An 18,804-nucleotide genomic window follows, 5' to 3' on the forward strand; every position below is an offset into this window, starting at 1 on the left:
CTCGTCTACTCCGCACTCTCCGCAATCTCCGTATCAATTCTCGCGCGATCTTCGCAGGAGAACTCCATGCTGGCCATCTTCACCCGCGTCTCCCTCGCTTTCTTCCGCTCTATCGCCGTTGGACTGCTCAGTCTTGTATAGTATTTTCCAAGTACCTACAAGAATGCCGAGTTTGAATACGATTTTCCGACAAATTATTCTTTTTTCTTATTTCCTTATTTATGTAAACAACACATCTTTCCCTAAGTTCGATACAATCTTTGATCGTCCTAATCTTTTTGGTCAATTCTGAAGGACCATCGGCGGCAAATTAAATGGAGAAGCGGTGTATTCACCACGTGAATACATTCGTTGTGTTTCATGTGCCGCGAGCATATAGGATATGCAGTAATATCCTAGGATTACTCGATTATTTTGTCTTTTTTATAATTTGATGCGCGGTAATACCTGCGTCGCTTTTCTACTTTGTCTACGTAAGTTTTTTAAATTCCATCCGAGATTTTGCGAGATAAATTATGTTTCGTATTTTTTTCTTCCCTATCATTGTATAGAGATTCGAAATCTTGATTTCGGTGGAAGTGTGATGATTTCATGATGAGGGAAATATTTGAGTTGCCGATACTTTGTTGAAACAGTACAACAAATTGCATTACTTCTCACTTCTCTGTATAGATCGTATACAAATTGATTGTTTAAATATTCTACACAAATATTTTGTAGAATATTTTGCCTATAAATTTTTAATGTTTTTTTTAACCCGAATCTTGATTTATAAAACAAAAGATTGAAATAATATGTCTGTCGTGCAAAATGTTCCATTTTGTTTATATTTTTATTTCTTTTTATTTGTATTTATCTGTTTTGCGACTTGAAAATTTCTCTCGATAAAGACTAAAACGCAACTGATTTTTCTGATTATGACACAAAATATAATCGGTTATTGTCAACCAACCGATTTTTTATTATTTTTTTTACTATGCATATTAATGTTTGAACTAAATGAGCGAGAGCGGGGGGGGGGGAGTCTCATTTTAAAATCTCTTGATATTGTATTCCAGGCAATGGTGATATACAATGGTGTTTCTCGCAAGTGAAGGGGACTTTAGAAGACGACGTTACAGAAGGCAAGTTTAACTCCTGTTTGCTTAGCGAAAGAAAGAAAGAAAGAGAGGAGGGAGGCAACTTGTCTTTTATCTTATCAGTTTACACATACCAAAATAAAATAAACAACTAGTCACAAATCAAAGCTTCTACATGTGTTTTCAAGCTCCAAAATTCCTTTCACAAATTTTTTCTTTTACTTTATCGTTAAATTAATATATTAATATATATTACATTATTTTGCAAGTTGCCACAAAATTGCAGAAAACTATTAATAAACACATGTGTTTTATTGCAGCTGATATAATTTCGTGCGTTGAATTTAATCATGATGGCGATCTCCTTGCGACAGGAGACAAGGGTGGACGCGTCGTCATTTTTCAGAGAGACCCTATTGTAAGTGCACAGTTGTTTACACGACTCAAAAAATAGACAAATACATTAAAAACAATATTTTTTTCTTTAAAATATTATCAGAACAATCCAATTATCACAAGAACGTTAATGCAATGATGTGCCGATATAATATTTTGTATCATCTATCTCGTGACGGATCAATATATCTTTATACAAGTAATTTATGCTTATAACATTTAATAATCTAGTACCTGTTTCATCTTCTATTGAGTCAAATGGCTCTCCACTAAGTCTATTAAAGATACCATTTGAGCTTATAAGACGACATTGATCAAGATTGCTTGGACAGACATGTAAGATGGTTCTAAGTCCCGAGATGTGATACTCGGATTGTTTAAACTGAATTTATTAACATTAAGATACGTGGGATTAGAATAATAAATTGTGAAAAGCAATAATTATTTACACAGAGTAAAAACAGTGTACCACGAAGAGGCGAGTACAATGTGTATAGCACTTTCCAGAGTCATGAGCCTGAATTCGATTATCTAAAATCATTAGAAATAGAAGAAAAAATTAATAAAATTAGATGGCTAAAAAGAAAAAATCCTGCCCACTTTTTACTCTCTACGAACGATAAAACAATCAAGTTATGGAAAGTTAGTGAGAGAGACAAAAGAGTGGAGGGATATAATACAAAAGAGGAGAATGGCACGATACGTGATCCTGCCTGCATCACTGCCTTGAGGGTAAGCATCTCGAGTTGATATTTTATTTTAGATTTGTCATATATATATATATATATATATATATATATATATATATAAAATTATTATTATTATTATATATTATTGCGTTATACAGGTGCCAACCATAAAACCAATGGAGTTGATGGTCGAGGCATCACCAAGGAGAATATTTGCCAATGCGCACACTTACCATATAAACAGTATAAGCGTCAACAGTGATCAAGAGACATACCTCAGTGCTGACGATCTTAGAATTAATCTTTGGCACCTTGAGATAACTGACCAGAGTTTTAGTATCCTTTTCTCTTTGCAATTATGCGCATCTTTTGAAAAAATGTGTGTGTGTGTGTGTGCGTGCGTGCGTGCGTGCGTGCGTGCGTGCGTGCGCGCGCGCGCGCGCGCGCGCGTGTGTGTAATATTTTCTGGATCGAAATATTATTTTGATAGCTCTTCAAGTATAATTTTCCTAATCACAATATACAGATATAGTAGACATTAAGCCAACTAATATGGAAGAGTTAACGGAAGTTATAACTGCGGCGGAATTTCATCCTGCGGAATGCAACGTGTTGGTATATAGTAGTAGCAAAGGAACCATTAGACTTTGCGACATGAGATCTGCTGCTCTCTGCGATCAACACAGTAAACTCTTCGAGGAGCCTGAGGATCCGACTAATAGAAGTTTTTTCTCAGAAATTATCTCAAGTATAAGTGATGTAAAACTCAGTAATTCCGGAAGATACATGATTAGCAGAGACTACCTCAGTGTGAAAGTGTGGGATTTGCAGATGGAGACGAAACCAATAGAATGTTATCCTGTAAGTTATGATATATCTTCTGTATTATCTATAAGAGAAGAGCGATATTATTTATACGATTATACAAAATTGTTAAAACGCCTTGTTGGAAATGTCCAGTACTCTTCGTATTCTCTTTTTCCTTTTCATAAATGGATGATTTTAATTTATATCGTAGAAAATTTACCGTCTAAAATATACATATATACTAAACTATTCACTAAACTTTAAATATAAACTTTTTGTTGCAACAGGTACACGAATATTTAAGATCAAAATTATGTTCATTGTATGAAAATGACTGTATCTTTGACAAGTTTGAGTGTTGTTGGAGTGGTAACGACTCTGCTATTATGACGGGCTCATATAACAATTTCTTCAGAGTGTTCGATCGTACGACTAAACGCGATCTTACTTTAGAGGCAGCACGCGACATTGCCAAACCAAAAACACTCCTCAAACCGAGAAAGGTTAGCACATTTATAACAATCTGTTTTATTCATAAAAATTTGTATATTGTACATTAGCTCGAATACTTATATTTGCGATTGTGTATGTGTCTGTGTATGTGTAGGTATGTACCGGTGGTAAACGCAAAAAGGATGAGATTAGCGTCGATTGTCTGGACTTTAATAAAAAAATACTTCATACCGCATGGCATCCATCTGAAAATGTGGTGGCTGTCGCTGCTACGAATAATCTCTTCCTATTCCAAGACAAACTCTAGCATATCTGTATGCAAGTATGTGGAAAATTTGAATATTAGCCAAGAGATTAAACGAGATTAATATTGAACATTTTAATGCTCGCACACGATTTGCATACAACATGACAGATTGTTTCTTGTAGATTATACAACGGTACATATTGACGTGAGCTAGGCATGTTGAACTGAAAACTCCCAACCTACATCAGTGGAATCACGAGTGTCTGAATAATAGTGACGATAGTCAACTACTAGTGTGTCAGTGGTTGACTGAGGAGTGGTGTACGTAGCGCCGTCCACGCAGCTCACATTCATACATGCTACATACACATAGACGTACCAGGATTGTGCACTTCATATTTTGTCGCGTGCATATGTGTATGAAAAGATATGTGCAAAGAACCACACGTATAACAAGGCTATACAAATTTCGCTAGCTCGGAAATATATTCGCAGATGGACAAGAGACGTACGCAGTCGGCAGAATATGACAGAAATTTCCACCAATTCGCAGACTCGTATTGGCAGTTGACATATGATTTATAAATACCAATTGTGTTAGTGATCTTCTTTCTTGTATTATATAGAAATCGTGCCATCGCACAGTGTAGTCTATATGTGACTTCACTACAAAGGTGTTTAATTATCGTATTATCGTATTGGTGAAATAGGCGCGAGACAGCGTAAGTAAAGCAGCAGGGATACAGATTACAAGTCGCTCGTTGTGATTTATATACAATTGATACGAATAGGTGATGTAAATGTCAAGTTTTTCTCACTGTTTCCGTTATCTTTAACTAACGTGAAAAGAAGGAAAGAAAAAAGAAAATAAAATGCAGAAAATAAAAGTCATCCATGCCAATGAGATTAAATGATAATTATTGTAATAATGTAATTTTATACGCAATAATGTAATTGTCATACGGCGCTTGAATTATGAGTGAGAAAAAAAAAATAGTTACCGAAAAAAATTTTTTTTTCTACAAGTTACTAATTTATAATTCGAGCGTTGCTGATCTCAACGTAAGAATTCAGAGTAAGTAGATAAGATCTATCAATAGTTTCGTGCTTGTAGAATCGAAATAATAACAATTATCACGAAAGAGTTAGACTTTTGATAAAGTGGCCCCTGTCTAAATTATTTAATCTACCATTTACAATTCAATATAATAGCTTGTTAAAACTTGATAAACGCGTGTGCGCGCGTAGGCCTATTTTATGATTAGTCTATTTTTCTCGCAAATTAATTTTTATTATTCTCACAAAATGATTCTTTATCTCAGTCGCCAATACGAGTCAACGTGATAGAAAGTATATCCGCCAATAAGCTGCTATCTCTTTCCTTACATTATGTATATATCTGGAAAAACCAAATGTTGCTGCAGTAAATACATCAAGCAATAAGTAGCGCCGACTTGCAAAACAATGTCTAATAAAATATCATTTGTCATTTTCTAATGAGAAAAATGTCCCAATCGGGAGATAAGTGGAAATCGCTAGATATGGAATACAAATTTTCTAATCTTTCTTAATAACTTATCGACACTCTTATACTCCTACAAATATAAGCAGCAATTTCGTACATGGATAAAATAAACCTAAAAGTGCATTTCTGACGATGGTAAGCTGGGCTTGCAGAGTTTATATAAATAAAATATTTGCTGAATAACGTACACCAACATAATGTATAACTTTGATAAATATCCAAATCATAAAGCAGAGTATTCATGTTTTGAAAACTCACACGCGCGTTTTCTGCAGTCATTCAATCATTTAACTTGTTTAAATTTTATATGTAATACGCTAATTAATTGCATCGCAACATTATATTCTACAGTTGTCGAACATAATATGTATCATATACAAAACTATTGGTGTATGAGATATGAAACGCGTCAATTTCACCAAATGTGTATGATACACTGATGCGGAAAGTAACGCAAATCGCAAATAAATAATTCAGTAAAGTAATATGATACACGACACAGATGACGAAAATAGCGTAACGAGGAATGAAAAATGAATCGATATAAACATACACACACACCACACACACACACACACACACACACACACACACGCGCGCGCGCGCGCGCGAGACTGTTTTGCATAATATTGATTTTCACCATCATTCAAGAAAACTTCAAGTCATTAAATGTCATCACACTGGAGCGCTTTAAAGATGACGCGTTAATTGCTTATATTGTACTTACATAATTATCAATACTACAAAGAATTTGAGCGTTATTCGTATCATACGTATTATCAAATACTTGAACAATTATACATTAATAGTATTTCCAGAATGAGCTTTCAACAGAGACACTAAGAATTAGTTATGTAATACGTTTCTATCAAGATGGATATCGTTGCACACACGATCCAAGATTTGATTCTTTACGTTGCGTGTGAGTTTTAAATATGAATTGTGATATATATATATATATATATATATATATATATATATAACACACACACACACATACACACACACACACACACACACACACATATATATATATAAAATATATACATATATAAATCTATTTCTAAAATGAAAACTATTAGCATGAAAAATTGCTTCGTGATAACGTAAGAGTAAAGTTGCAGATTTATAAAGACAAGATTGAAATACAATGAAAAAAATATATGCACGCGAAATGTAATTTTTTATAGTAAAGATGACGCGCGCAAACGCTTCTTCCGCGGAATAACTGCTTGGACGATCATTAACAGGAATATGACAAAAGTTTAAGATTAATAAGTTTGATGTACGAATAATTTTGAGATATTCAAAAGATAATTTTTAGGATCTCTTAATTTTTCGACAAGAGAACGAATAAGTGTAATTTTCTAAAGAGAAATGCGCCGTGAAGGTCAGATTACATGTAAGATTGATCTGATTTAATTCGTAGATTGTGACTTAAATTATTTTTTTTTAATAATGTTGACAATTTGTTTAAAAATCCTGCATAATTGACGATTAAAATAATAAACACGTAAGAGAAAATGTTTCGAATATATTCCGAATCATTCCATTATTGTTTCATTAGTCGTTATGCATTATATTCACTTGAGCGATTTCATTTAGGTCCCGATACATTTAAGTTCCAATTACAAAGATCTTCTGAATATCTTGTGCGATATTGTCTCCAGAGCCAATAAATAGCGTGTTATTCACTGTATTGCGTTTCTTGTAATTCAGTTCATTCTTTTGGTTTATTTATTCCTTGGCGTGAGCAAACATAGAAATATATAAATGTATCATTTTATTATACGTTTCGCCGGAAATTATACGTTCTATTACACACTCTTGTAGAATGTATCGACGAATGTGTGAAATCGAGTGTGATACGTAATATGTACGTAATATTTTATCACGTAAAGTACTGAATTTAAGTTACTGAATTTATTAAGCGATTAGGATGGCATGACACATCGACGATCGATCGTTAGGAAACCCGCAGACTCGAGTTCTAGGTCGTGTGGGCCCGATGATGAAAACAGAACAGCTCTGACAGCTCGATAGCTCGCGAGTGTAGCGCCATTTTGTATCGACGCTGTGATTTAGCGCACGCGAAATTTGTCTCGGGGTGAAAATAGAAGCCACTAGCTGGGCTCTATTTTTATTAAAAATTATGTATAATCCAAACGTAAGATTTTTTATAGCAAACAACAGTCGAGTCTTTATACCTGCGTTGCACATGTAATAACAACAACAAATTCTTCCTTTCTTTTTCTTTGATCATCCTCGGAGAGAGAGAGAGAGAGAGAGAGAGAGAGAGAGAGAAAGAGTATGTACAATTATCGATTTTGTAAAAGAGAAAAAAAGAAAGAAAAAAGAAAATGCGACATTGAATCATACGAGACGTTACATCGATGTAAACTATAAGAGAGAGAGATAGCAACAAAGAAGAGAGAAAAAAAACAATAAATTACTGTACAAATATAAATTATATTTTCTTTTTACGATTCCTCTTTATACACGAAGCATGTTTGAAAAGCTCGTGTGGCAGAGTAGTCATGTGTGAATGTATGTTGTGTGTGCTTCTTTCTTTATTCCCTCACTTTTTTCTTTCCCTCCTATCCCTCCTATCCCCTCAATAAAAATAATTTCTTTTCGGTGCATTTATCGACTCTGTTCAATGAAAGGCAAGCTAGTAAAAATCAGATAAAATAGCAGACAACAGTCGGTAACAACCACGATAACGGCCGAGCGCGATGCGTCACGAGTCACAACATTACGAGCAGTCGCAAATAGTCGTGAGTAGTGGCGAAGACGACGAGATGCGATCAAAGGGACGCAAATAAGACCAATAAGACGCAAAGGAATGAGAACATGGTGAACGTAAACGGAGTGCCCTCGAGCGTGTCCCGTGTCCCGCGTCCCGCGTCGATTCGCGTTCGACTCGCGCGATTCGAGTTGGTCCGAGTCACTCGTAATTGTTCGCCGAGTCATTGCGGTCAGGTGTATTCAGATGTGCCGCGAGATGTGACTTATAAATCGGTTCCCTTTTTCGATATTTACTCGCTGGTAAGTTATTGTTTCGATGAAAAAGAATTCGGGAAAGCGACAAAGAACCAATTGTCGCGTGGAAATTCCTTAGATTCATCTTAGCCTCTTCGGTCCGGAAAACGAGAATCTCGTTTCGTCGCATTCCTTTCTCTCTCTCTCTCTCTCTCTCTCTCTCTGCATTCTAAATAGCAAATCGAAATTATTTCCGCTTTCAATGCTGCGAGATTGTACATATGAGTTTTGCAAGGTTATCCGTTAGTACTTCCCATCAGCACTCGCATCATTATCTCATCTGTATGTCTTTCGTTCACTGTTCGCCAATACGCGGCAATTTTCTCCTTATCCATTTAAATGTGTCGCGTTACGTATGGCACGTATATATATTTTGTTTTAATGCTTTTGCATGGGAAATTCATCGGACCTTGTCAAGGAATCAAAAAATAATGACAGTTTTTTTTTTTGCTAAACGAGTGAAAGAGCGCGAGAACGAGAACACAGGCGAAGCCTTCATTTTCGAGGTGAGCGACATTGTACAACTTGTAGAAGGATGTAAATTGTAGAATCATTTAACGAAATATTGCTGGAGATGGAGATTAGCGGAAAAGTCAGCAGGCTACGTAGCGGCAAGAGGGCAAGAGAACAAGAGGAATGGAAGGGAGAGGGAGAAAGACGGGGGAGGGGGGAAGGGAGCAAGCAAACAAACGCGCGATATGTAAGAACTAGCAATGTGTGATGATAATGATAAGATTCGAGATATTTATTTTCGAGTCAATCCTAATGTCGCGTGCGCACAAAATCTATCTTGGGCAATCTAAATCTAATCGGAGATACAATTACACTACGCTTTTATTAGGCGATACAGGTAATGTCTCCTGACAGAATATTTTAACCTCAAATTCGTACGCGTATTATTGTATAATTAGATTCGCATCGATATAAATAAATTTTCAAAGTAGTTCCGATTTTGCGTGACGTGCAATGTACAAATTGATATAAACGTTATTTTCTTGGAAAAGAAATCATTTTCTTCCATTTTCCTATTTATAAAACTATTTATGGATTGTTCTGAATAATTTTTCATTGTTGCATCAGGTCTGTACGATTTCATAACGGAATGCTTCTTCCATATGTATAACAAGGCGTGCGTAATAACGTCTTCCTTCAACGGGATTCTTCAGACAGTGCAAACAAGATGGAGACTTCGCTACGAGAAAGAATTCTTAGCTTCGCTGATGTTATCATGAGAGTACCACCTCTATTTATCATCGACGAATTACTTAGAATCGGTTTACCCAATGACAATATTATATTGAACAATAATGAAAATGGCTTTAAAACTACTAATTTATTGGACCATGCTAGTTCGCTCTCAACAGTTACAACAGACTCATTTCTATTGGAACACTTTGATTTGACTCACATCGTTTACAGGACCTATCTGATACTCATGTTTAAATTTTTATGCTGTTGTTTAGGTAAGTAATATTTTTGTCATTGTAAGTATGTTTCGGTATTAATATTTTATTATTAACTATACATATGATCTTATATTTATTTTTTATATATTTTTATATACTTCTTAATTGTCTGGCTGATAAAACAATAAATATAAATGTTACTCAGCTATATAATAATATATATATATATATATATATATATATATATATATAATAATCTAAATGAGAACAATCAATGTTGATATATAATAGTTAATCAATGTTGATACATACATGTTGTGTAGCAAGCAGACAAAACACACGCACACACATACATACACACCAGTTTTGTATACTTAAAAATTGTGATATTTGTTGTTCAAATATTGATGATCTAAATATCGTTTCATCATTTTCTTTCAGGTTTTCTTGCAGCCTTATATACATTTATGTTATGTACGAGACACTTGATAATCGTCTACCTATATCTGATATCTGTAGGCGTGATATTCGTATCGTATTGGTCAAATGTTAGTGCAATGAAAGCGATCATAGCTTACATGAGTATACAAGAATCAACTACTAGCATACTCGACAATATATTATGCCTGAATTTATCGGACGTTCTCTATAATGGTCCAGGTCTTTTGATTATTCAAAACTACATACTGCAATGCCTGCTAGCCAGCGTCTTTTGTTATATACATCTTGCCCCAAGGCATCCCGTAATTCAAAAGCTTCTTGTGCTGAGCTTTATGTCACCGTCTATCTTGGGGATCCATCCTTTACCGGTAAGCTCATTAAATATATGATACTTAAATAAATAAAAATTATTATATATATATATATATATATATATATAATATATATATATATATGAAATATGTATATTATAAATTTTCCCAGGTGCAATATCTGTATCACGCGCCAGTATGCGCTACTTTAATTCCATTGGCTGTGTGCAAATTTGTCATCTGGTATAACGGTGTCTCTATGTTAAGAACAATCTACATGGGATATCGGCACGCACGCAACTTTATAATCAATTATGGCTTATCCGCTCTCGCGGAAACGGAATGGATGCGTCTGAACGTACCACGTGTACTTCGAACATTTTGGACGTTGCGAGTGGGAGAACAAGTTATTCAAATCCTTGGAAATCACTACGGCGAAGAAACGTTTAATTATTACGTAATGATTAAAACGCTGCTAGTAAATGGATGCGAAACATTGACAGCTGTTCTCGGTATGACCAGTATAATCTCATTCATCTGCCATTATATTGGCTGTTTCTTCCAATGGGTATTGTTGACGGAAGATGAAGACGAGAAGAGCATCGGCACGGTGTCCGCTATATTATTCTATATTCTTGCCCTACAGACCGGATTAACGAGTCTCGATAGGGAGAAGCGTCTAGTGCGATTGTATCGTAACTTTTGTCTGTTGTTTACAGCAATTTTACACTTTGTGCACAATATAGTGAATCCACTCTTGATGTCACTCAGTGCTTCTCACAATCCGGCGCTACATAGACATTTGCGAGCTTTGACAGTCTGCGCTTTTCTAATATTTTTCCCAGTATCTTTACTCGTGTTCCTCTGGTCCCACTTCACCGTGAGCACCTGGTTACTGGCCGTGTCGGTCTTCAGCATCGAAGTGATAGTCAAAGTACTGGTCTCACTGGCGATTTACTCCCTGTTTCTGATTGACGCGTACAGAAGCGCATTCTGGGAACAATTTGACGATTGCGTGTACATAATAAGATCATTTGGCAATACCGTGGAATTTGCTTTTGGCATTATATTATTTTTCAATGGTTTCTGGATATTGATCTTTGAGTCTGGTGGAACTATTCGTGCCGTCATGATGTGCATACACGCCTATTTTAATATCTGGTGCGAGGCGAAAGCCGGATGGAGCGTGTTTATGAAACGGCGGACGGCTGTGAACAAGATCAATTCGTTGCCGGAAGCAAACGCGGAGCAACTCGAACAGTTGGACGACGTTTGCGCGATTTGCTATCAGGAGATGCAAAGCGCCAAGATCACTCAATGCAATCATTATTTCCACGGAGTATGCTTGCGAAAATGGTTATACGTCCAAGACCGATGTCCTCTTTGCCACGATATACTCTATAAAGTCGAAAATATGCAAAACAGGGACAATAGTTCAGGCACTCTCGCGCCAGGTGTCGTCGACGAAAATGAAAGGAACAATATCGAGGATGGCGCGATTGTACAAATTAGACAAAATTCGAATGTGCAATCTCGAGCAGAATCAGAGCAATCGAATACAGCTGGCCGAGAATTTCAATCAAGATAGGTGAAATGCTTTCAACGTGGCTCTTTTAATTTGTGATACGATCTAGATACTAAATTCTTTTTGAGGCTAACTTTGATCTTGAAGCACAAATCCTCGGAATCTCGCTCAAATCAATATCGTTGCTTGTAAATTACAATATTATTCGAGATTGTAGCAAAACATCATAAATTATACTTGATTATCACTCGTAGTCGATAACAAGTCGAGTCTATTCTCCAATTTCTTATATAAATAAATTGCAATCATTGTTTTCGAAAGAAAGGAAAATGATCACACGCGATAATTATTCCGCAACGGAAAAGTACTTGGCGTGTAATCTCAAAAATCTTTGGCTCTCTGCCGATTCGATAGATATACATTGTTAAATGTATTTTTGGATCTTTGTTATGCTATAAAAAATCATTAGTATATAGTGACGCGCAATGGCATTCATATGCATAAGCTTCCATATACATGCCCTGGGTGTGCTTCCATTTATCTTAATCAGGATATACCGACGTATATCATGTTCGGTGTTTTATCGAATTAAAAGATAGAAAGAGAAAGGGAGAATGAGAGAGAGAGAGAGGGAGGGAACGCTATAAGATTTATTCTAGAAAATATTTAATCAAGGCTAAACCTCTCTTGGCTAAAACTTTGATTTTGTGACAAGAGATATATTTTTCGTTACAATTAATCTCCGTTTGTATTGTTGTTTCAAGCGTCGGCTGATATATCGTTGAATATACGCAACATTAAAGAAAGCTGGAGCGAATTATTTCTTTTCAAAATTTCTCGAGTGAACGATAATTTTCCTCTAGAAAAAATGACTATAATCGCAAAGAAAATTTTATTCGTTTCTCATTTTATAAAAATGAGTGATAAAAATATTTATTACCATGTAGATTATAAAATCGAGATGACTTTAAGGCTGCGTTCGGGAAGCGCGCTATTAGCACTATCACATCATTTCATCTTTATTGCTCATTATATGTAAATTATATGTAAGGATAGAATGATGCGATAGTTCTAATAGCGCGCTCCCCGAACTCAGCCTTAGTGATCGAAATACAGAGATAAAAAATATGAATGTCGAAAATATTTAAATGCGATATCTCGTTAATAAATTTATTAATATATATTTATTAATATATGTTCAAAATTTTGCAATCATGTCTCTCTTAATTCTGTGCCCTGTGTTTTTGCTTACATTCGTTTGTATTCGATTGATTCGCTTAATTTATTTTACATGTTTACATTACACAATAATTATTGATTGATGTTTCGAGCAGATTGAAAATTTAAAAATCCGAAGACAAAAATTTAAAGGCAAAAAAGATATCTTGATTCGAATATTTATTTATGCAGAAGCGATAAATGAGCTGTTTTGTGGAAAAAAAAAAAATTATATATATATATATATAAAATTATATATGTGTATATATGTGTGTGTGTGTGTGTGTGTGTGTGTGTGTGTGTGTGTGTGCGCGCGCGCGCTCGAGAGAGAGAGAGAGAGAGAGAGAGAGAGAGAGAGAGAGAGAGAGAGAGAGAGAGAGAGAGAGAGAGAGAGAGAGAGAGAGAGAGAGAGAGAGAGAGAGAGAGAGAGAGAGAGAGAGAGAGAGAGAGAGAGAGAGAGAGAGAGACGTGTGTGTCATGCATGCCATGTATGCGCGCGCGCAATTACAATAAACATATGTACGATACTGAAAAAGCACATAATAATTATTTCATTAATTTTGATATATTATTTCTTGTTCTTTACTCTTATTTTATTATCTTCTTATTATATTTATCTTGTTATTAATTTGATTTCAACTGAATTTATATATGTATTCACAACACATTTTTTATATACTAAATTTTATATATATATATATATATATATATATATATATATATATATATATATATGCGCGAAGAGATTTCTATATAAGAGATTGGAAAGATTACAAATGTCCGATTCAGCATGTTTAATTATTAACGCGACTTTTATAGTTTATTAAGCGGTTTGAATCAGTTTATCAAAGAATACTGTAAATGGCATGTTTAAAGTATGTTGAATAAACATTGTATTTTTAAGAATTTTTAGCTTCTTTTTCTTGTTTTTCTACTCTTTTTCTTTTTTTAAAACCTATCTTATGATTCTTCTAATTGGGGATTGTTTATTGAAAAATTAGCATAGAAAAATGAAACATGAGAAGATAACTCTACTAAATAGCCTTTTTCAGCTAAAATTCTCTATGCAGGATGAGAGTCGTATTTTGAACTAATCAGAGTGACAACCGACAATGAAGTTATTGGGACAAGGATAAAATACCGCGTCGATCGTGTAGCCGTTAATAGATGTCTATTAATCACGTGTGCTCAGATCTAAACTCTATGAATTCGTGAATTCGCATAATCTGCTCGCGTGTTTTGCCTGTTTGAAAAACTTGTGTCTCAAAAATTATAAAATATATTTTTGACAAACTGCGGAGAATTTGGTTGACATTGTCGTCTCGTCTAATATATGTGTTTTGTCTAGAGTAATAAAGTCGCGTTGCCAATCTTTGGAAAGAGCTGCAGCTACATATACGTATATGAGATAGTTTTGTCTCGTAATACTATATACTATATATGCTTTGTGATTTATATTACGCCACGTTTAACTCAAGCTCAAAGTCGGTCTAAGTCAGTCGCGTGTGTACCGTTGGCGGGTGCGGATCTTTCACGTTTTCGGTTCTTGATTCGTTCTCCACTCGATCCCAGGGATATCCGAGTGAAAAAGGGATATTCGAATAAGCCAGCACCCTCCGTTTTAGCCTTTCAGTCTCATTAACGTCTCAAAGTCCAAGTCTTAAAAATTTTTAGATGAGATAAGTAAGTATGTAGTTGTAATCATTTGTGCGATTGTAAAATCGTTTTAAAAACCGTTTGTAAAACCGTTGACTCGAGCCACTTAATTTCGCGTTCACCCAAGTTTTTAGCTTTACCGACGAACGTGTGTGCTCGCGACGAGCTTATTAACTCGAGTTGTTAACTCTGTTAGATCGAAGGAGTCAAAATTTGGTTCGCGGGTAACGTTCGCAATGTTCGATAAAAGAAACGCGCTAATGCTAATATGCTAATGTAACGTTAAATGTATCCGCACGCATCCTTTTGTTATTTTGACTATTCTTATTAGGTGAATTCGCAATTAAGTGAATCAGAATTAATATTATTCCGAAAATTTGCAGATGTATTGACGCTTGGTTGGAAATTGTTGATCAACGATTTAGAGTGCGTTGCGTGCGAGAGAGATTAATCGATAGAGGATTTTTAAGCAGAGTTATCATCCGGGTCACACAAATCGCTTCTCAATTTCAAGATCACGAGGCATATAGTGCCAATCGCACAGTGCCATATCGATAAAGGTATTGATTCGAACCAACCAGCTTGAATCGCGTGGCGTTATCGCGTTACTCTCGCAACCTGTTTCTATTTAAATAAGTGCAACATGCACCATCGTTGTTGCGATAAAAGTGGGGGAGACGCAACGTGAGCTTTCGACGGAAGGCCTTTCCCACTGATGGGCATCGACGCGAATATTGTGACGCGCGAGAGAAGGGCCCTTTTCCTATATGCAGCGTACATATAATACATATTTGTATGCGTGTGAAAGCCAAAGTGTGTATCTACGCACGTGAGAATGGCGAGAAAATGCGTTCTCCATGCGCCGCCTTCGCCTTCGCCTTCGCCTTCGCCTTCGTCTTCGTCTTCGCCGTCTTAGCCGTTGTCGCCGCAGCACGGCACGGTGACGTTGTGCCGTCAACCGGTCGATACTGATCGGTGAAAAAACGAATGACTCTTACGGAGCAATTGCCTACCGTCTGCAAATCTAATTGTAACTCTAACTCAATTCTTGACATTAAATCATTTTACTAATTAATGAACGAGTTGCCTCCTCCTGACTTGAATCTTAAAATTTGATATAATCCATAGTATAATTCTTACATATATGTCTGTATAAATGAGAATTCTTACACATATATACCGATTATATATATATCTGATGTTACATCATATAACCAGAAGCATATGCGAATTGATGATTTCACTGTAAAGTCACGACATTCACGCGCTCGCTTCCGTATTTCGCGCGTGGTTATTAATAAAAATGTCCTCGTATCGCTCTATAAAGTGCTACCTATTGCGCCGTTTCTTTCCGCAGCGAGATTATTCCACGAGCCCCAATTAGCCGCTAGATCCTTGCCTGGCTAATTAGAAACGAGGAGGCGGAAGAACTCTCGCTGTAGCAACTCGCGCTACAGAGATTGGCTGTGTCTCAATTCTAGACTTTCTCGCTAATGAAATCACTTGATCCGGTCGCGTTATCGCAACTTCTCCGGTCTATATCGAAATCTTTCTTATAAAGATCTTTCTTCATCTTCAAGTGACGGTATATTGTTTCGTGAGAGAGAGAGAGAGAGAGAGAGAGAGAGAGAGAGAGAGAGAGAGAGAGGGGGGGGCAATAAGTCTTTATAAAGTATATAATCGTACAACACGTATAATTCCATCTTTCAATCTTGATCAAGAATAGTATCAGCAGTCGATCCAGCCGAAAATTATCCGATGAGAGAATCGATTAAACGTTGCCAGACAACTGATTAGACAGTATATTTAGATTATTCGACATGTAACACGTTTCCAATGTGTCAGTTCGATAGTTCAGAGAGTTAAAAGAGGAACTAAAGCTTATAATTAGGTGAGATAATAAAGGAAAATCTCGGGATATCTGTTGCGCCAACATCCAGATTTATCATATTCAGAATGTTTGATAGTACGAATTTGACGACTTATGAAATCTTTGGGAAAAATTGGAATAATTCTAGTACTTGTGGCACGAGTAATTACATACAGAGTAACATACAGAGAGAATCCTGCTTTCGTTATATTACACACACACACACACACACACACACACACACACACACACACACACACACACACACACACACACACACACACACACGCACGCACGCACACATACACGCGCGCGCGCGCGCGATAGTATTGTACCAATACTATCCTATACTATCTACAATCTACTATCTTGCAATTTTCGCATTACCGTATACAATTTGTTTTCTTTCCTTGGACTTGCGCACATGCCGCGCAGGCCACTCAGGCCGTTTACGGATTTTTACGGATTTCAACAGTCTTTCTTATGGTTTATTTCGCAAATGTGTCGCCACACTTTTGAAACTTGTCCAATATCTCGTGGATCTTGATGTTGGATCAATGCTATTTTTATTTTAGTTTACCTACCTATAATATAGCTGTAAAAAACTTTTTAGTTAGTTTATCACGAATTTTTCAATGAAACAAGTTCCTCTCGGTTACCAATCGCTATATTATATCTATATAGCGTCTCTATAAGAACACTATATGTATATGCTTCCGAGTATACATATATGCATATAGATACGTATTCGATTTAGATCCATAGATACAACTCTACTGTAAGATTAGCCGATTTGTCAGCGTAACAGGCGATATTTCGGGACAACAGGACAACACATTTGCTGCTGGCTAAATGGCGACATAAATATATATTCGCGAGAGACACGATGATGAATCGTTCCCCTTTTTATGCTAATTATCATCGCTTTTCTCATAGTATCAAGGTATCATTTGGGTCGAAAAAACTAATGCTTTTCCAAATATTTTTTAATACGCACGCGTTCATTTTCTCTGATTTCCTTTATAATAGATGCTTATCAATTATTGGAACTTTGGAAGGAGAGGGAAGAGAACCAAGATTTTCGAGAGTCGCGATGTCAATCACGAAGTGGCTTAATGGATCGGTTTAAAGTGGACTGACAGCCTTGCCTTGTCGTATTATGTTATATTGCATCGCATCACACGATATCATCATCCATTTCGATCTCGTTACATTGCGTTACTTCTATCAGTCTTTTTTTTTATCTTCTTTCTTTCTTTGATTAGGAATACATTTTATTTTCATAAGGGAAACATGCTGAAATCTTATCCCACGCGATATCCTACCAGCGGAGCCGGTGGTGGTCGAGTGATTCGCTTGACAGTGGATCAGGAAGCGGTTCTTCAAGAGCAATTCAACAGATGGCCAAGAGCACCTCATACCGCGGACGTTGTACTCCTCGCAGCTGAAACGGGTCTTTCCGAGGCAGATGTTGAAGTGAGTAAACCAAGTATCAAGACTGCGCGTATAAGATAAAAGAGATGTATAAATTTCGACGAAACACGAATCGAGCGGATGAAAATGCAAATTGTTGCTCTTGGTTTGTTTTAGGGATGGTACGCCATCAGATTGGCTCAGTGGCGGAAAGAACAGGGCCTCGGCGGGAATTTGGGCCTGCACTGATCGTGTGCATCGCGTTATCCGCACAAGGCTCTCAATCTCGTTTCACTTTTGTACCTGAAACTCTTATATGTACACGGACTGGTGGCAAGTTACGCGCAATGTAACTTCCTTTTAAAAAAATTATTTTTAGACAAAATTTAAATTTCTTTAAATTATATATGGTTGAGTTCAAGTTTTACATTATTGTAAATGTAACGGAACATGTTTTTCTACACTCGAGCGGAAAATAAATTTTTATATATATAAAATATATTAAACGTAATGAAATATTTAATTTAATATAATTAAATGACTAAATTCAATTGGAAATTAATTACTTGTACTTGCACACCCCCACGCGTCAGTAATTAATAAAATGACGGTCAGCGAAATGTAAAAGTGAAGATAGGAAAACAAGGAGACAGAATTTCTGATTTTTGAAAGTAAAATATCGGTCTTTTACGTATTAGAGGAGATTTAAGGTGATTTACTATTACC

The 18,804-nt window shown here is 36.0% G+C and overlaps 4 protein-coding genes across 9 annotated transcripts in view; 3 read left to right on the forward strand and 1 right to left on the reverse strand.

The window, feature by feature from the left end:
• tws (protein phosphatase 2 regulatory subunit tws) overlaps positions 1 to 6,895 on the forward strand; it is a 22,889-nt gene extending 15,994 nt beyond the window's left edge. For 3 of the 4 annotated variants that reach the window (XM_089079554.1, XM_089079553.1, XM_089079556.1), the window contains 8 exons: positions 1,059 to 1,124; positions 1,400 to 1,497; positions 1,929 to 2,207; positions 2,323 to 2,500; positions 2,691 to 3,025; positions 3,259 to 3,474; positions 3,579 to 3,746; positions 3,854 to 6,895. In XM_089079554.1, coding sequence (XP_088935680.1) covers positions 1,059 to 1,124; positions 1,400 to 1,497; positions 1,929 to 2,207; positions 2,323 to 2,500; positions 2,691 to 3,025; positions 3,259 to 3,474; positions 3,579 to 3,731 — 1,325 coding nt within the window. In that variant the 3' untranslated portion in view covers positions 3,732 to 3,746; positions 3,854 to 6,895. Of the gene's footprint in view, positions 1 to 182; positions 474 to 1,058; positions 1,125 to 1,399; positions 1,498 to 1,928; positions 2,208 to 2,322; positions 2,501 to 2,690; positions 3,026 to 3,258; positions 3,475 to 3,578; positions 3,747 to 3,853 lie in introns of those variants that run through there. The other variant, XM_089079555.1, reaches the window with a different exon arrangement.
• On the reverse strand, positions 7 to 15,887 carry LOC148936169 (uncharacterized). Its single transcript, XM_089079565.1, has 2 exons — positions 15,625 to 15,887; positions 7 to 155 (listed from the first exon to the last, which is right to left on the reverse strand). Exons 1-2 carry the CDS (start codon positions 15,848 to 15,850, stop codon positions 34 to 36), a joined length of 348 nt encoding a protein of 115 aa, XP_088935691.1. The 5' UTR covers positions 15,851 to 15,887; the 3' UTR covers positions 7 to 33.
• Positions 8,960 to 12,251, forward strand: Trc8 (TRC8 ring finger protein). Its single transcript, XM_025219470.2, is given in 5 exon segments — positions 8,960 to 9,088; positions 9,319 to 9,701; positions 10,086 to 10,453; positions 10,569 to 11,930; positions 11,932 to 12,251. Coding segments are annotated over 4 exon segments (2,070 nt in total). The 5' UTR covers positions 8,960 to 9,088; positions 9,319 to 9,418; the 3' UTR covers positions 11,989 to 12,251.
• On the forward strand, positions 13,910 to 18,636 carry LOC105431644 (homeodomain-only protein). Of its 3 annotated transcripts, none has more exons than XM_089079567.1 (3): positions 13,910 to 15,355; positions 17,931 to 18,141; positions 18,256 to 18,636. In XM_089079567.1, the coding sequence occupies exons 2-3, from the start codon at positions 17,959 to 17,961 to the stop codon at positions 18,325 to 18,327; spliced, it is 255 nt and encodes an 84-aa protein (XP_088935693.1). In that variant the 5' UTR covers positions 13,910 to 15,355; positions 17,931 to 17,958; the 3' UTR covers positions 18,328 to 18,636. The 3 variants fall into 3 exon arrangements, with proteins under 3 accessions (XP_088935693.1, XP_011644269.1, XP_088935692.1); XM_011645967.3 differs by having other exon boundaries at positions 14,018 to 14,822; positions 17,953 to 18,141; XM_089079566.1 differs by having other exon boundaries at positions 14,187 to 15,355; positions 17,953 to 18,141.
• The last annotated feature ends 168 nt before the right edge of the window (positions 18,637 to 18,804 follow it).

The sequence above is a fragment of the Pogonomyrmex barbatus genome, unplaced genomic scaffold, assembly GCF_055798465.1.
Source record: "Pogonomyrmex barbatus isolate J1 unplaced genomic scaffold, ASM5579846v1 scaffold3, whole genome shotgun sequence".
Taxonomy (NCBI): domain Eukaryota; kingdom Metazoa; phylum Arthropoda; class Insecta; order Hymenoptera; family Formicidae; genus Pogonomyrmex; species Pogonomyrmex barbatus.